At 38.6% G+C, this 15,030-nt stretch overlaps 1 protein-coding gene across 2 annotated transcripts in view; it reads right to left on the reverse strand.

Annotated features, from left to right (window-relative positions):
* Positions 1–10,215: 10,215 nt before the first annotated feature.
* The window catches only part of ITGB6 (integrin subunit beta 6), a 128,559-nt gene continuing 123,744 nt past the window's right edge, over positions 10,216–15,030 (reverse strand). For both annotated transcript variants that reach the window (XM_081051693.1, XM_081051692.1), the window contains one exon: positions 10,216–12,386. In XM_081051693.1, the coding sequence (XP_080907819.1) occupies positions 12,288–12,386 (99 nt within the window). In that variant the 3' untranslated portion in view covers positions 10,216–12,287. The remainder of the gene's footprint in view (positions 12,387–15,030) is intronic.

Raw genomic sequence — 15,030 nt, forward strand, 5'->3', positions numbered from 1 at the left:
AAGGAGTAGATATATACGAAGGGGGGAATGAGGAGACAGATGGAGAGCAAGGTAGAACGAAGGGGTTAAAAATCTTTCCTCCATTATTTCTTAGCTATGCTACTTTGGTCAAATTACATAATCTTGCTGAGTTTCCTCTTCACATGTGAGACAATAAAAACCTACCTTGCAGGATCTTTGTAACATGAGAAGTAATGGGAACCAAATACCAGCCACAAGCAGGGCCCCCAGCAGTATAGCCAGTCACCTCAGGGAGGGAACTGATTGATCCTAATGGATCAGGGAAAACGAGCCTCTTCTGTGTTCATCGTTATCTTATCGTGCACACACAGAGGACTGGAAACTTTGTCAAGTTTTATTTCTAAGCCAATTCAAACTTCTAAAGCTCAGGGTAGAAGACATAATGGAGATTAGACATGAGATAGCCTTGAGGCTATAAAAAGAAACTTGTAAACAAAGGTATTCACCTACACTTTTTCAGGTTAAACTAGTTAAATATTAGAGTTTAGTGTAGCTTTCTGAGAAGAAGGTCTGCAAAGCTCAGCGAATAGAGCACCAAGAAATTGGCAAACCTGCTTTATATTGCTCGTTCTTCTAGTAATCATCCAAAGTATATGTCTTAGTTTTTCCATACCTGAACTTTTTTCTAGGTTAAAGCAGGAGTCGTAGATTTTATCTAGATTTTGTGAAAGGTGAAGATATGAATAGCTAAATAAAAAGGAATCCATGCATATATATTAATTTTTTTCCTGTAGTTTTGTTCTGGCATAATGGCTTTATTTACATTTTGTTATTAGAAAAAAGTCAGTTTATTAATAAAAGGCGAGAAACCTCAGCCTTTTTGAAGTACAGCCATGTTGCTGCATGCATTATAATTCATGTTTTTCTATTGCTGAGTAATATCTCATTGTGTGGTTATACCATACAGGTTTATCCATTTACCTATTGATGGGATATTTGGGTTGTTTCTAGTTATACAGTATTACAAATAAACTTGCTATGAATATTTATGTAAAAATCCTTGTGTGAATATATCTTTTCATTTTTCTTGGGTAAATACCTATAAGTAGGATAACTGGATGATATTTTAGTTACATGTTTAACTTTAAGAAACTGCCAAAGTGTTTTCCAAAGTGGTTGTACCACTTTACATTCTCACTGGTACCACTTTACATCCTCACTCTAGTTCCTCAATATCCTATTTTGGGTTGAATTATATTCTCCCAAAAGATCTTGAAGTCCTAACCCCCAGTACTTGTGAATGTGACTTTATTTGGAAACAAGGTCTTTGTAGATGATCAAGTTAAAATGAGGTCATCATGATTAATGTCCTTTAAAAAGTCCACACTTGGACACAGAGACACACGCACACAGGGGAGAACACTATGTGAGGATCAAGGCAGAAACGGGGGTGATCCATCTACAAGTTAAGGAATGCCAAAGACGTCCAGTAAACACCAGACGCTAGGAGAGGCAAGGAAGAGCTTTCCCTCAGAGCTTTTAGAAGGAGCCAGCCAACCCATCTGACACTGATTTGGGACTCTTAGCCTCCAGAACTGAGACGATAGTTTTCCGTTGCGTAAGCCACCTAATTTGTTGTACTTTGTTGTGGAAGCCCTAGGAAACTAATATGTCTGTCAGCACTTGGTATGTTCAGTCTTTTAAATTTTAGCCATTCTAATATAGTAGTATTTTATTGTGTTTTAAATTTGCATTTCTCATACAATGTGGTGACTATAGTTAATAAGTATATGTGAGACACTTGAAATTTGCTAAGAGATTAGATCTTAAATGTTATCACCAAAGAAAGGTAACAGCATGAGGCGATATGTTAATTAACTTGATTGTGGTAATCACTTTACAACATACACATATATCAAACCATTGTGTTGTACATTTTATATAGATACAATTTCATTCATCAATTATACTTCAACAAATAAAGAGAAATTTTCATTTCTCTAATGACTAATGATGTTGAAAATGTTTTCATGTGCTCATTTGATATCCATATAATCCTTTGGTGTGTCTGTTCAAATCTTTTGCCCATTTAAAAAAATTGTTTTCTTATTAGTACCAAGTTTTGAGAGTTCTTAACACATTCTATTGATTTCTTTTTAATAAAATTCAATTATGGTCAAAGAACATACTTTGTATGACTTGAGTTCTTTTCAAATTTTTTGAGACTTGTTTTATGGCATGGAGTATAACCTATTTTGTTACATATTTCATGTGTGCTTAAAAAGCTCTTGTCTTCTGTTGTTGTTAGGTAGAGTGTTCTATAAATGTCGATTAGATAAGCTGGGACGATTGTAAAACTCACCTTGTTGATTTGCTGTCTCTCAGGGATCACTGTCCCTTAATGCCTGATGTTCAGTGTCTCAAAAGCCATTGTTTCATGTATTTTGTTTGTTGGTTTTGTTGGTGTTATAAGTGTGAGAGGAAATCTGGTCCCTGTTACTCCATCTCTTTTGAAAGAAGAAATCTCATGCCTTTTTAAGGATTTTTTTTTTCCACATCTGCATTTGGCCTCCAAACTGGCTTTAGATGAAGAAAAGGAGGAGACAGGAAATACAAACTAGCATAAGGAACTCTAGAAATCTGTACCATAACATTTTTTTAAATGATTCGTGACTCTGCTTGGCTTTTTACAAAAAGTATTTGTGTTGTGTCTTGTGTGTGTGTGTATGTGTGTGTGTGTAGTGTAGTGTTAATAGCTGAATGCATTTAACACTTAATCTAGAACATATTTCAGAACCAATGAGCAAACTTAAAAAGCCAACAAAATCTGAGCAGCCAAACTAGATGTAAAACTTAGAAGCAAGTTACTGAAGTCTCAGCTGAAATGTCTGTGTTTTATTTAAAGAGAACACTTCGGACCCACTCTCTTACGTTATAAATAATTCCAACACTGGAATATCAGGTTTTAATTCAATTTCACAGAAATGATATTTGAAGGACAAGGGGCTGAACAAGGCCTTCACCCTGGGAAGCCTGGGGAGTAGTTGCTGCACTCCAGCAGCTCCCCCTTTCCAGGCCAGGCCTGTGTCAGAAGCTTCCCGTTCACCTTAAGCAGTGCGGGGAAAACACTGAGCAGGTCTGCCCTTTAGCTTTCTTTTTCTAGGCTCCATGAAGACCATGTAATACTATCTTTCCTTAGACCATACAGTAGAAAATACCATCAATTGTCTTGTAGTTTTCTTACAGAAACCACATTCCAGCCTTATTCTAGTTGCCTTATTTTGGGATATTCAAATCTTCCTGAATCACTTATTCAAAGACGGTCTCTTGGGTTATTTCTACAAGGAGTTAATCACTTCTAGTCATGCTGATTTTTACTAGCTTCATTTCCAGAGTAATTTAATTTCCCAGGGGGATGGCACACTCCCTCTCTGTGGGCTGGATGAAGGTATGCCGTGCTCACACCAAATCACCCAGGTAGCACAGCGAGACTTTCTGTACCACTCCACTCTCTCCACTGGGATGCAGCACTCTGCCTTCTTGGTTTCTCCCTGGTCCTTTGCTTTGAATTGTATTCCCTGAGGGGGTTGTATGACTCTCCTATGTGAGCTACCGAAAACCTGTGCACCTCTTTTTACTAGATCTATGTTTGACTTGTGCTTTCTCTTCAAGCAAATTCCTGTTTGTTGGCAATCGCAATTATTTTCAAGAAAGGTTAAACCCCAATTCTGAACTGGTCTTGGCATGTTAGCTCAAGGTTCTGAAAAAGCAACCTCAGAAATCTGTCACTTGTGTTTATAGTTGTGGTCTTGTTATTACCACCAGTAATCTTAATTTTGCCGGTGGGTTCTCATGACCTACATTATTCCTCTACTCCTTGTCCCCAGTTTTCCCAGTGCTTTCCTATTTCTCAGAAAAGTCGGCGATTTGTTTTGTGGGTTGTTGCTCTGGGAAGACTGGCTAGGGAAAGGACTGTGTATGATATATTATTGTGAAATTATTCTTAGAACTGAGCAATGGCCTCGAAGGGGCCATAAATGTTAATTTGAGAAATATTGCTTTAAATTGTTTTTCTGTTGTCTATATTCCATATCAAATATTTCTATCCTATGAGCACCAAACCTTTCCTAAATGTCAGCACCCAATAGTCTTTATAACCTTCAGACCTGAATTTTGTTGCCTATATTCTTTATACACGGTGCCGGAAGACTTAAGGGACACCTTCTGAGGCTCACACTCACATCTAGTTCTGGGAATCCTCGGGGGCAACTCACAGGCTCCCTGCAAATTTGGGGGCTCCTTGAGAGAACTGCTTCCACAGTTGCCTGCACCGCACCAGGAACGGGCCCAGAATGCTGCTCCACACTCCATTGCCTGAGCTGAGCACCTGCCTCCAGGCCCCACGTGAGGCTCCTGTCACTCACTGTGTTCCCTGTCGCTAGGCCTCTGCTCAACCTGCATCCCTGGCAGGTACCTGCTCCATTGCTGCCACTTAGCTCCACTCCTCAGCACTGAGCACGATGTTCTGCCTTCTGAACCCACAGAGCGCATCTTTGTTTGATCATTGGGAAGCAGCTCCTCTGTTCTGTGTTCCCCTCTTTTCAAAGGGGCCTCACGGTAGATTTGCTTGGGCTCTGAGTGTTTACCTTCAGTTTACATAGAATCCTTTTAAGGGCTGGTTAATGAAGCTGCCACCACCTTTACTCAGAACCAGCTTTCTCCTCTTACAACTTGACCCTGGTTCTGAGTTATCTAACTCATGGTATCAGAGAACTTTCTATGTTGTTCTTTTTCATGCACTTCGTGGTTCTTCCTTAAAACTTGTCTTCGGTTTTATCTCCCCAGTTCTCCAATCATACCTACACCCCAACCTTGGATACTCTGCTCTTTTTCCAAGAGGGCAACTATTGGAGGCACTCAGTGAATGAAAACAGCTACCATTTACTGAACATTTATCGAGCATATGTGTCAAATATTATTATATATTACTTCATTAATCTCACAACAACCATAGGAAATAAGGGAATATATAACCCAGAATCAGGTTGAGGACAGAAGTATCTAGCAGATTGTTCTCTTCCCTGTGAAATTCTCATATGTGAAGTTAAGACACAATTAAATATTCACATCCTGTTACTGCTGAAATCTAAGCCTGGGATATTAAATGGTAATTTTGTGTGCTGAGAAAGTTGATCTACAACTACAGGATAAAAATGATAATATGTGCTTTCCTGTGTCCATCTGGAACTGAAACTGTTTTTAGGTTTTTGAATGAACCATAGAATTTTATTAAAGTATGAGTTGATTATCTCTTAAACAGATTTGATTAAATCAAACAATGGCTGAACATAACTAAGAAAGCCTCAGACAAAAACATTGTACATTTTCTTTTTTACCTCTATGACAAATTTATATCTTTTATTATGCCCTATATTTCCAATCTTCTTTTATTTATATTTTTCTTCTCTAATTCCATCTTCTTAATAAAAAACTTTGCAAAATCTGACACACTTCTTGAAATCAATGAAGTAGACAATTAATATATGAAAATTATGCAAAATACATGTAACAGCTAGTCTGCTTAATTTAAATTTTCATGATCCCACTGCAGTGTTTATAAAAATAATAGTATTCTGTAGAGACTGTAATAGAATACAGTCATTTATTCTAGAAGGAGATGAATAAACAAATAAAGAGACATTGTTTTTATTTAAATAGGAAAGTATGAAACAAAATAGTTATTAATCAAAGGGAAAAATTGTGAAAAAATTGTTAAGTTTATGTGTAGCATTAAAATGTGTTTTTTTGTAAGACACTCATGAAGGTGATAATTTGAACTGAAGGCATTTTAGACAGTGTATAGCCTAAGAAGAAATTTTCAAAGAAATTTTAAGTAAATGGTAATCATCTTCTTTAATTCTAAAAAGACTAATCACAACTTGTATCTCCACTAGCTTGTCTTGGAACCAAACCAAACCAAACCAAAACAAAAACCAAGGTCTTACCCAAACTAAAGAGCTTTCTATGTCATTATCATTATCTTGTTCTGGCTACACATGCTATCACCATAACCCACCCCTGTCTGTCTCTTCTAATGAATCAGCTATCAAAGGAGGGCATTGGTCCACTTTTCCCTGCGAGTTCTCTCTCTTGTAGAGCTGGTGGGACCCCTGCAACATGCTAAATAAAAGCACACAGGTGCTTGCTTACCCTGGAACCAGCCCCGAAGGGAGCAGGGCAGCCGTGAGGACAGCAGTGTGTGCCCTCGGCGAGGACATTGCAGGAAGAGGGAATCTTTCCCACCAGACAAACAGTTCCACCCATTTACTGACATAAAATAGCAGGGTTTTCAGAAAATGCTGGAGCGCTTGTGGAAGTCTTTGTTGCTGAGAGCTAAGACCCCTTGACTTGCTAAGACCCCGACCTCCACAGCATGCTAAACGCCCCCCCCCCCCCCCAGAACTCAGGATGTTGAACTTCACACATATGTGCATAGTGGTAGTATTCAGAGACATCCGAGTTAACGGGTGGCAGTCAGTGCCGTAGAACGAGAAATGAGCTGGACATACCCTGCACTGATTCTCGGACTCACGAACGCAGTTGGTTAGAGCCCAGTGCCCTAAAAGGGCCTTTATTTTATAGCTAGATTGCATTATAACTCTGCAGTTAAGCCTACGTGGCTCAGTGCAAATCCATCCCTACATCTGGGAAAGCAACATAGCCTACCACAGGCAGATGAGTAGTAGCCCCTTCCTTTGCATGCAGAGGAAGGGACAGAGCAAAAGGGGCACCCAGTCAGGGAAATTCATAGTAGCACAGTAGTGAAGACTGAGGTTGGAGGAAGACGTGCTCGGGTCCAAATCCCACCTTAACATTTGTAAACTTGGTGTCTCTGGTCAAGTCTTTCAGCTTTCTGAGCCACAGTTTCCTTCTTAGTAAAGTGGAGAAAATGGTGTAAGCCTGTCAGACACTAAGTGCGGTAAGATAAATAACATGCTTTGCATAATGCTGAGCAGAGTAGATACCCAATAAATGATGGCTTTTATCATTGGTATGTCGTTAGGATTTATAAGACAGTGTAGCATAGTGGTTAAGAGCATGGATTTCAGATCCAGATTTCTTGAGTCCAAATCCTGATTTCTAAGGTTGCTAGGTGCATGATCTGGGAACATTACTTAACATCTTTTGCCTCAATTTCCTCATCTGTAAAACAGGAGATAATAGCACTCCATAGGATGGTTGTGAGCCTGAATGAGTTAGATTATATACATATAAAGCACTTGGAACAATAGATGTTACCTATTTTTATTAACAAGGCAAGCTTTTTAATGTTATAACATAAGAAAGAAATAATACATGTATATAGTAATATACATTTACTATGTAGTAATAGATAAAAATAAATAACGATAGATATAAATAAATCTAGTAAGATACATATGTTAAAATAAGAAATATGTCTGTGTGTGTATGTGTGTGTGTGCCCATATTCCTATATTAGTTACAGCAAAGCCAACCAGATGAAAGAAATGAACATAGTGACTTTTACCCCAGTCAGTTATTGACAGACAATGTAGTTTCATGCTGCACTATCTTTAGGTGTTGACCTGGAATGGGATTGGCTGCTATGCAAGGACCATGAATGTAAATGCATTTCTGTCTAGAGGAGCAGTAAATCCTCATAAAACATATACCTAGAAATTATAAATGTCAGATTGAAATTTCAAATAGAACTAGAACCATGTGTAAAGTTTTGAAGTTGTTAATGACACCAGAGAATGTATATGAGTTGAATCTGTGCCTTCCAGTGCCTGATTTCTCCTAGGACCTAGCTCCAGGACAAGCTTCCAAGATGAAAAACTTCTGGGGTGCCCATGCTGTTCTCTCTTTGTTGGTTGTGCAGCTAAGTAGCAGATAGCAGAAGATCAAGTTTTCAACCCTTCACTCAGCCTAGAGTGGTTCACATTTAGATGTCTCCAAAGCACAGAGAAGTAGCAATTAAACTTCCATCTCAGGGTCCACAGCCGAAAGAATTAACGTCGTGGCCCAAGTTGTGTGCCCACCCTCCTGGGTGCAGAAGCGTCATCCAGAACTTCAGGCATCTAATACTAGAGCATCCTAGCCCAATGGCCAATATTCAATATCCTTACCTATTAAAAGAGCCACTGTGAAGCCCCAAACATTTAAATTTCCTTGCTTTTCAGCTGTGCTAATTTGAGTCTGCTGCAGTAAAATAAAATTTAACAGAAAGGAGAATTTCTATTTGTCACATTTCATTCAATCCTGTTTCTTATTCCCTCAGAATAAGGATTTTTTTGTTCCCCTTTCGATTCCCATAAAATGAGGATGATATAAAATCGTTATGATATGTCAACAAATTTACTCTTTCGAGAGGTCAGCTTTCTCCTGTAGTTAAAGAATATTCTTGGTGAGATACTTCTCTAGTATCATGTCCCTTCAAGAGGTACTGGAAGGAATGGGTGTAGAGAGGTGAAGGAGAGAGCAAATTGGAGGACTCTGGGGTTGCTTCGAGAGGATTTGTGGTTTGCCATTTGGGGGATTTCACAGGAGTGTTTCAGTGCACAATTGTTTCTGGTGATGAAGAGTCTTAAAGGGGGAACCAGACCACATTAAATTTACCATGTGGACTCAGCTGAAACCCCAATAGAGCTGGGCCTTCTTGCTTCTGCCTTAAAGCCCTCAGGCTGCCTTAGTCAGGAAATAGCTGTCCCGAAAGGATGAGAACATTTGAATGAACGCCAACCACTTCCATCTCCATATATCTCATTCTCAATATGGCCCATACATAATTGCTGCCCTAAAGACTTTTTCTTCCTTCTTCCCAAACTTCTCAATTTTTCCTGGATCTCCCCCAAGCCCAGGAAGTAAGCTCTTTGTTTCTTTACCCTCCCTTCATCAGCTCAGTGCTTTACTGATGAACTTAGCATTCTTCTTTGAAAATTTCTTTTTTTTTATAACCCGGATCCAACTGCCACTGTGCACTTGGGCAGAGGACTTGCTTTGGTCCCCTGACTGCTGGGGAATTAGGTGGAAGCTGGGGCTTTACTGCCAAGGGGACCGTGTGAATTGGTGTTGGAGATCCCGTACCCTGGTATTGTATATACAATTGTTTGTTACCTTCTCCCCGACTTGGGAGCACAAGGGCTGCTTATTTTGTTCATTGCTATGTCCATAGCAAGAGCACAGTCTAGTATATACTAGATACTTAATATATTGAGTGAATGAATTTATTGAGCCCCTGTGATATGTCAGGATCAAGTTTATACCAGAAGAGATAGGCATTGTCACCATCTTACAGGTGGAAAAATTAAGGAAAAAAGTGACTTTCTCAGTGTTATTCAAAATGGGAGCAATTTCTGGATTTCCAGACTTCTGGCCTTTAGTCTACAAGAAACAATTCATTTCAGAATATAATCACTCTTGACTTGACTTTCTCTGTCCTTTTGTAAGGAACAGGACTTTCTAAGACAAGACTTTTCTAAGCTGACTCCTTATGCTGGTATTTGGTTTCTCTCTGCTTGTTTTTTTCTGATTTGGAAAATGAGCATGGCACCATGGAATCTACCAAATGATTGCCCAGAAAAATAGCACAACCCGCCTGTATTAGTTTGCTAGAGCTGCCATAATGAAGTACCACAGACTAGGTGGCTTGAAAAACAGAAATTTATTTTCTCACTATTCTGGTGGCTGGAAGTCAAGGTGTTGGCTGGGTTGGTTTCTTCTGAGGCCTCTTTCCTTAGCTTGTAGATGGCTGTTTTCTGTCTGCATCTCTATGGTCTTCCCTCTGTATATGTCTGTCCTAATCTCTTCTTATAAGGATACCAATCATATTGGATTAGGGCTAATGACTTCATTTCAATTTAATTACCTCTTTAAGGACCTTATCTCCAAATGCAGTCACATTCGAAGATACTGGGGGTTAGTTAAGACTTCATTATATGAATTTTAGGCTGGGGACCGAATTTCAACCCACAATATTAACACTGTTTTTATAAAGTATGGAGTAATATCTAGGCCTGTTTTAAAAGGTTTTGTGATATGGCTATAGAGACCATGCAGCAAATTACAGCCCATTTACTGCTTCTCCTGCCTTCAGGGGCTGCCTCTTTCTGTTTTCCTTTTTGGCCCCAGGCTGAGATCAGCAAGGCAGTCAGAACAGGTCACAGTGGGATCCAGAAATCCAAGAAGAGGGTTTTGTATCAAGCAAATAAAAGGAATTATCATCCATCTAAGGCTCGTTGTTTAAATTACCATGTTTATTTATGTCAACACAAAATACAATAAAACAACTTACAAAAACCCATTTTATCTTCATGTAACATAACTCTTCAGTGAACAGAAGTACTACTGTTAATGTTTTGGCCTTTTCAAGGTCCAGCCTTGGGTCAAAACAGCATTCAGAGAAATAGCAGATTCTTCTCTGTATATACACACAAGAGGGAAACTTATATTTTCTAAAATCGCATTCCAGTAGTAATATAAAAATATCACATGTAGAGGTGAATACTACTGTTGTGTCATCAGCATTGCCAGTTCCTTTTTGCTTTACATTTTCCCCAGACCTTGGGCTTCAGTCAGGAACCTAGGGGGTACCTTAGCCCTTCAGGTTTCCAAGGTGATTGTTTGTAATTCTTTTAATAGAGTGGTGTACTCCGCAAGTGTCTGATTTACCTGAGTTATTTAGAAACCAGAAAAAAAAAAAGTCTCCAAGTGATCGATGTGTACAGATCTATTTGTAGGATTGAAGAAACTTATAGATCGCTCGGTGCCAATTCAATGGCTAAACATGAAGCCTCCATTGCATAATGATTTCTTCACCTAGTACAAGACTTCCCATTACTCTTTACTCAAAGGTAATAACCATTGCACCAAAGTAGAAGACCTCACCTGTATTCCAGTTGTTTAAATGCTATATGTTTAGTCTCAGTACATTTTCAAGCAAACGATAGTTATGTATCACTTAACTCACAAAATCTTCCTATTATTTCGCTGAGGAGAGTCAGTCTCATGGAAAGATGAAATAGTTTGGAGCTAGAAGATCTGGATTCTGGACCCATTTCTTCTTACTCTCTGAACTCTAGTTTCCTTATGAGGATCAAAGAAGATGAGAGTGTTTTTAAAAGTAGTATTTACTATAAGAAATATTATTCTGCAGAATCCATCTCTTCAATCAACATATGAATCCCTAATTATTCACATGTATTTTGCAAGTAAAATCTTACATTTTAAAGTAAATATATTATGCATATTTACCACATGCAGCTGAAATGTCAAGTTGGGTTATACAAATGGGAAAAGAATATAGATTTTTAAAAAAACCTGTGAGTCATGAGGGACTCTTGATGTATTTGATTTAAAACCACTTAAAATTTTATTCTATTTAACTCAGTTTCCTTTTGTATTATTGGACTTCTCTTTGAATAAACTACATAATCATTTAAAGTAACTTTTTAACAAGAAATTAAAACTTCAGTATGACGATTATAGGTGTTATAAGATTGCAAAACTGAGTAAAATGGATTGAGAAATATGGGAGAAACAACAGTCTAAAAACTCAGAATTAGGAGGGAAACTGAGTATAGAAGATTATTTTTCAGGTAATTAAGAAAAATCTAAATGATGAATTGTTATTTTTGTTTTTTCTGGTGACTTCCTAATTTATGAATTGCTTCTTCCTCATCTGTAAAACAAATAAAATATTTGTGTAGCTGACTTTTAGGTACAGGCAAATCCACAGAAATTAATATTAACACTGAATTTTAATTTTTACACTTGGGACATCTTTTGAAGAATTGCATTCTTTCAGCTGAAGTAAAATCAGAATCTCATTTCTCACAGATTTAAAAAACATTCTCCTGTAGAAAAGGGCAGATTTAGTAAAAGTTTGAATTAATTGGCAAGTGGGAGTATATAATGTAAGAATATGGACTTTGTGACTTTGCTGAGACAAAAACTTCAGGTAGCTATATTTCTGCAACAAATGAGATTCTAATTCCAAACATTTTTCAAATGCAAATCGGGCCCTCATGAATCATTTTGATGATTTTTTGAGACACTAATGCAACAGAGTTAGTATTCCTCAAATGATCCCCAAAGTCTCTCCTTTGCTGAGGATATTTCTCTTCTTGATTATTTTGAACCTGCCAACATAGTCTCTAACCTTCACACAGAGAATGACTGATCTCCAAATGACCTATTATTATCTTAAACCAACCTCATTTTGAAGCAACAAAAAAAAGAAAATTAAACAGTGCATTAACATTTCATATCAGTGAAACAGACTTCTTTCCATGTATGAAGTAGTTCTATCCATCCGTGGAAAGGTCCACCTTTTGTTTTTCCCTGTGTTTGTAAGTTACATTTTTAAAGGTACTGGTGGAGCCTCTGTACAGTGGATTGGTTCCCTAAAAAAATGGGGGGAAAAAAGAGGTTCAAATGAAAGTTTATGTACATTTTATTACACTGTTTTCATATATCTAAATAATTTCATTATACGTTACCAATTAGAAGAATGAGTCAGTCTCCATCTTGGAAGCCGTTTGAATAATTTTGATAAATTTCATATGTCATATTTTCAGTATTTTAAAAGTTATAAATCTTCATTTTATTTGTTTAATATGCAGAGCTAGTCCTATATGTGTATTCTAAAAATCTTACCCTTTTTGGAAATGCACTAACTCATGGATAGAAAACAAGATTTGAGCCGTTTTGGTCACTGCTATTTCACCAGCACTGAAAAGAGCACTTCGTCCATAGTAGTCACTTGGTATTTGCTGAATGAATAGAATGAACCAATAGGTGACCCAAAAGTGAAATGTAAAGTAAAAAAGTAAAAAATGGGAAAACTGAACTTGTAGACGCATACAGAGGTGAACGGCGCAGTATGTGCCTTTAAGAAATGTGTTGTCGGTGAGAGGCACCAAACAAGGGCACAAATAATTTTGCTAAAATGAGATAAAAACTCAGAAAGAAGAGCAACTAGCTGCTTGGCACAAGCAGGGAAAGATCCCCAGGGCAGTGAACTAGGTGGATTTTGCTTCCTAGAGAATAACAGTATGTGAATTACAGAGTCACAAGAGGCTGGTGTTTGGGACACTGGGTTTATGAAGGAGCATAGGTCCCAAGGCAGGTTGGGCAAGATGGCTTTGCCCTTGAAGCAGTGAGGAAGTTGTGTGCAGTGCCTGGATAATTCATCTCTGTGTTTCCAGGCGCTGTCACCAGGACCAGAAAGATCAAACTTCTCTAGGTATTTGAAGAAATACCAAGTTCGATCCTTCTATTTGTCTCCTTTAGTTTAATTGTTCCTGGAAGGCACTAGACATCCGGTTAAGGTACGGTTTTTTCTCTCCCACTTTCTAAAGTTGGTCACATAGGCTTTGGTGTCAAACAGCCTGAGTTCAAACCCAGCTCTACCACGTGACCTTGCTTAAGCAACTCCCTGTCTTGGTGTCCTCATCTGTAAGAGAGATTACCAAATGCCTGCCTCGTCCACGGGGTAATGTACTTTAGCACAGTGCCTGGCACATAGTAAGTTCTCCATAAATGCTGCCTCTTCTCATCAGCTCTTACTTACAGCTGTTCTTCACATTGGGAATTTCCTTCTCTTTTACGTTCTGGACGGGGTTGTAAAGATATTTCCCCCCAGGGTTTTGGTGCTCTTAACATTTCCAAGCCCATTTTTGAGTGTGTATGGCATCTAGGTAACACCAAAGACCCTCCAAATGACTAAATCTTATACTTTGGTTTCCTTACCCCAGAAGTTGTAGAGATGGTAACAGTTACTAGGCATAGATTTGAAAAACAACAATTGCATTTGCTTTCTCAGTACATTTCTCTCAGCTCTCAGAAAATCTGAATAAAATTAAAAATGTTCTCTGGCCTCTCCCACCTCTTGCCCTTGGATTCACCACAGTGTCTTCATTTTGAAGAGAAATGACAAGAATGACACCTGCACCTGTTTCCATGTTGCCCAGAGCCGGTAGCCTGACGTCTGACTAACACATTACTTTTGTTCATGTGCCTTTGGAGAAGGATGCTATCTCAGAAATGAGAGCAAATAGAAAAGAGTTTCCTTGGTGGTGGATGATCAGTGAGGCCAAGTCACCATATTGCCTCTATGCTTGAGGTCAGCCCGGATAATTCTGAGGGCCTTCTGGTCTTTATTTAGTCTTGCTGCCATAAGAACTCGGGATTTGGAGGGTGAAGAGCATAACTGATATAGTCTTAGATGCAGGTAGATTATCATTTGCAAACAAAAATCACATATAGTATTCTATTACGTTTAAGAGACTATAAGCTATTATGTTTAAGTTGGTTGCAGAAGAATAAGGAGCTCAACTGAAAAGGAAAGATAAAAGAAAATAAGAAGTGCAGGGTGAGGATGATGGGTGAGGCACTGTCCTGAAAGAAGAGGGTGGCTTAGGGAACAGAAAAGACTGAAAATTCAGAATAAATGGCTGTGAGAAGGGTCAGCTTAGATCTGCGTAGGATCAGGAACTCTTTTGTGCGCCCCATCTCAGGTCATGTCAAACATATTAAAATGCACCCCAATCCCAATCTAAATATAATTTATATCCACTATAAAAGACGTGGCTCAAGTTGCAGTTGACTGAATACACAAATTACTTTGTAGACATTTAGCTGAGTGTTTAATATTGATTGTGCAGTTTTCATTCTGTATTTTGAAGCAACTTCATTTATTTAGGTCTGCAACATTTTGGCGGTCTCTTGCACAGCTAATTATAGGGCCTAGCCATGCTAATGGGGGGTGGTAGATGAAGCAGACCCCACTGTAGTGGGAGGGTCAGGAGGAAGTTTAAAAGTGAGGGAAGAGCAAGTGCATTTTGAGGGAGGAGTGGGGACAGTAGTGTTCCCTACCCGCAGCTGATGATCAGAGCTCAGCAGAATGAGCTCAGACTGGGTTTGTTAGCAGGAGAAAGTATGGCAAAGTCCAATACTGCCTCCTCTAGTGCCATGCAGGTGGCAACTGCCCACGTAGGATTTCCAGCTGAGACACAACTTGTTTCTGGCTCCATTTCTAGTGAGTCT

This window comes from Rhinolophus hipposideros (assembly GCF_964194185.1).
Source record: "Rhinolophus hipposideros genome assembly, chromosome: 6".
In the NCBI taxonomy this organism is placed as follows: Eukaryota; Metazoa; Chordata; class Mammalia; order Chiroptera; family Rhinolophidae; genus Rhinolophus; species Rhinolophus hipposideros.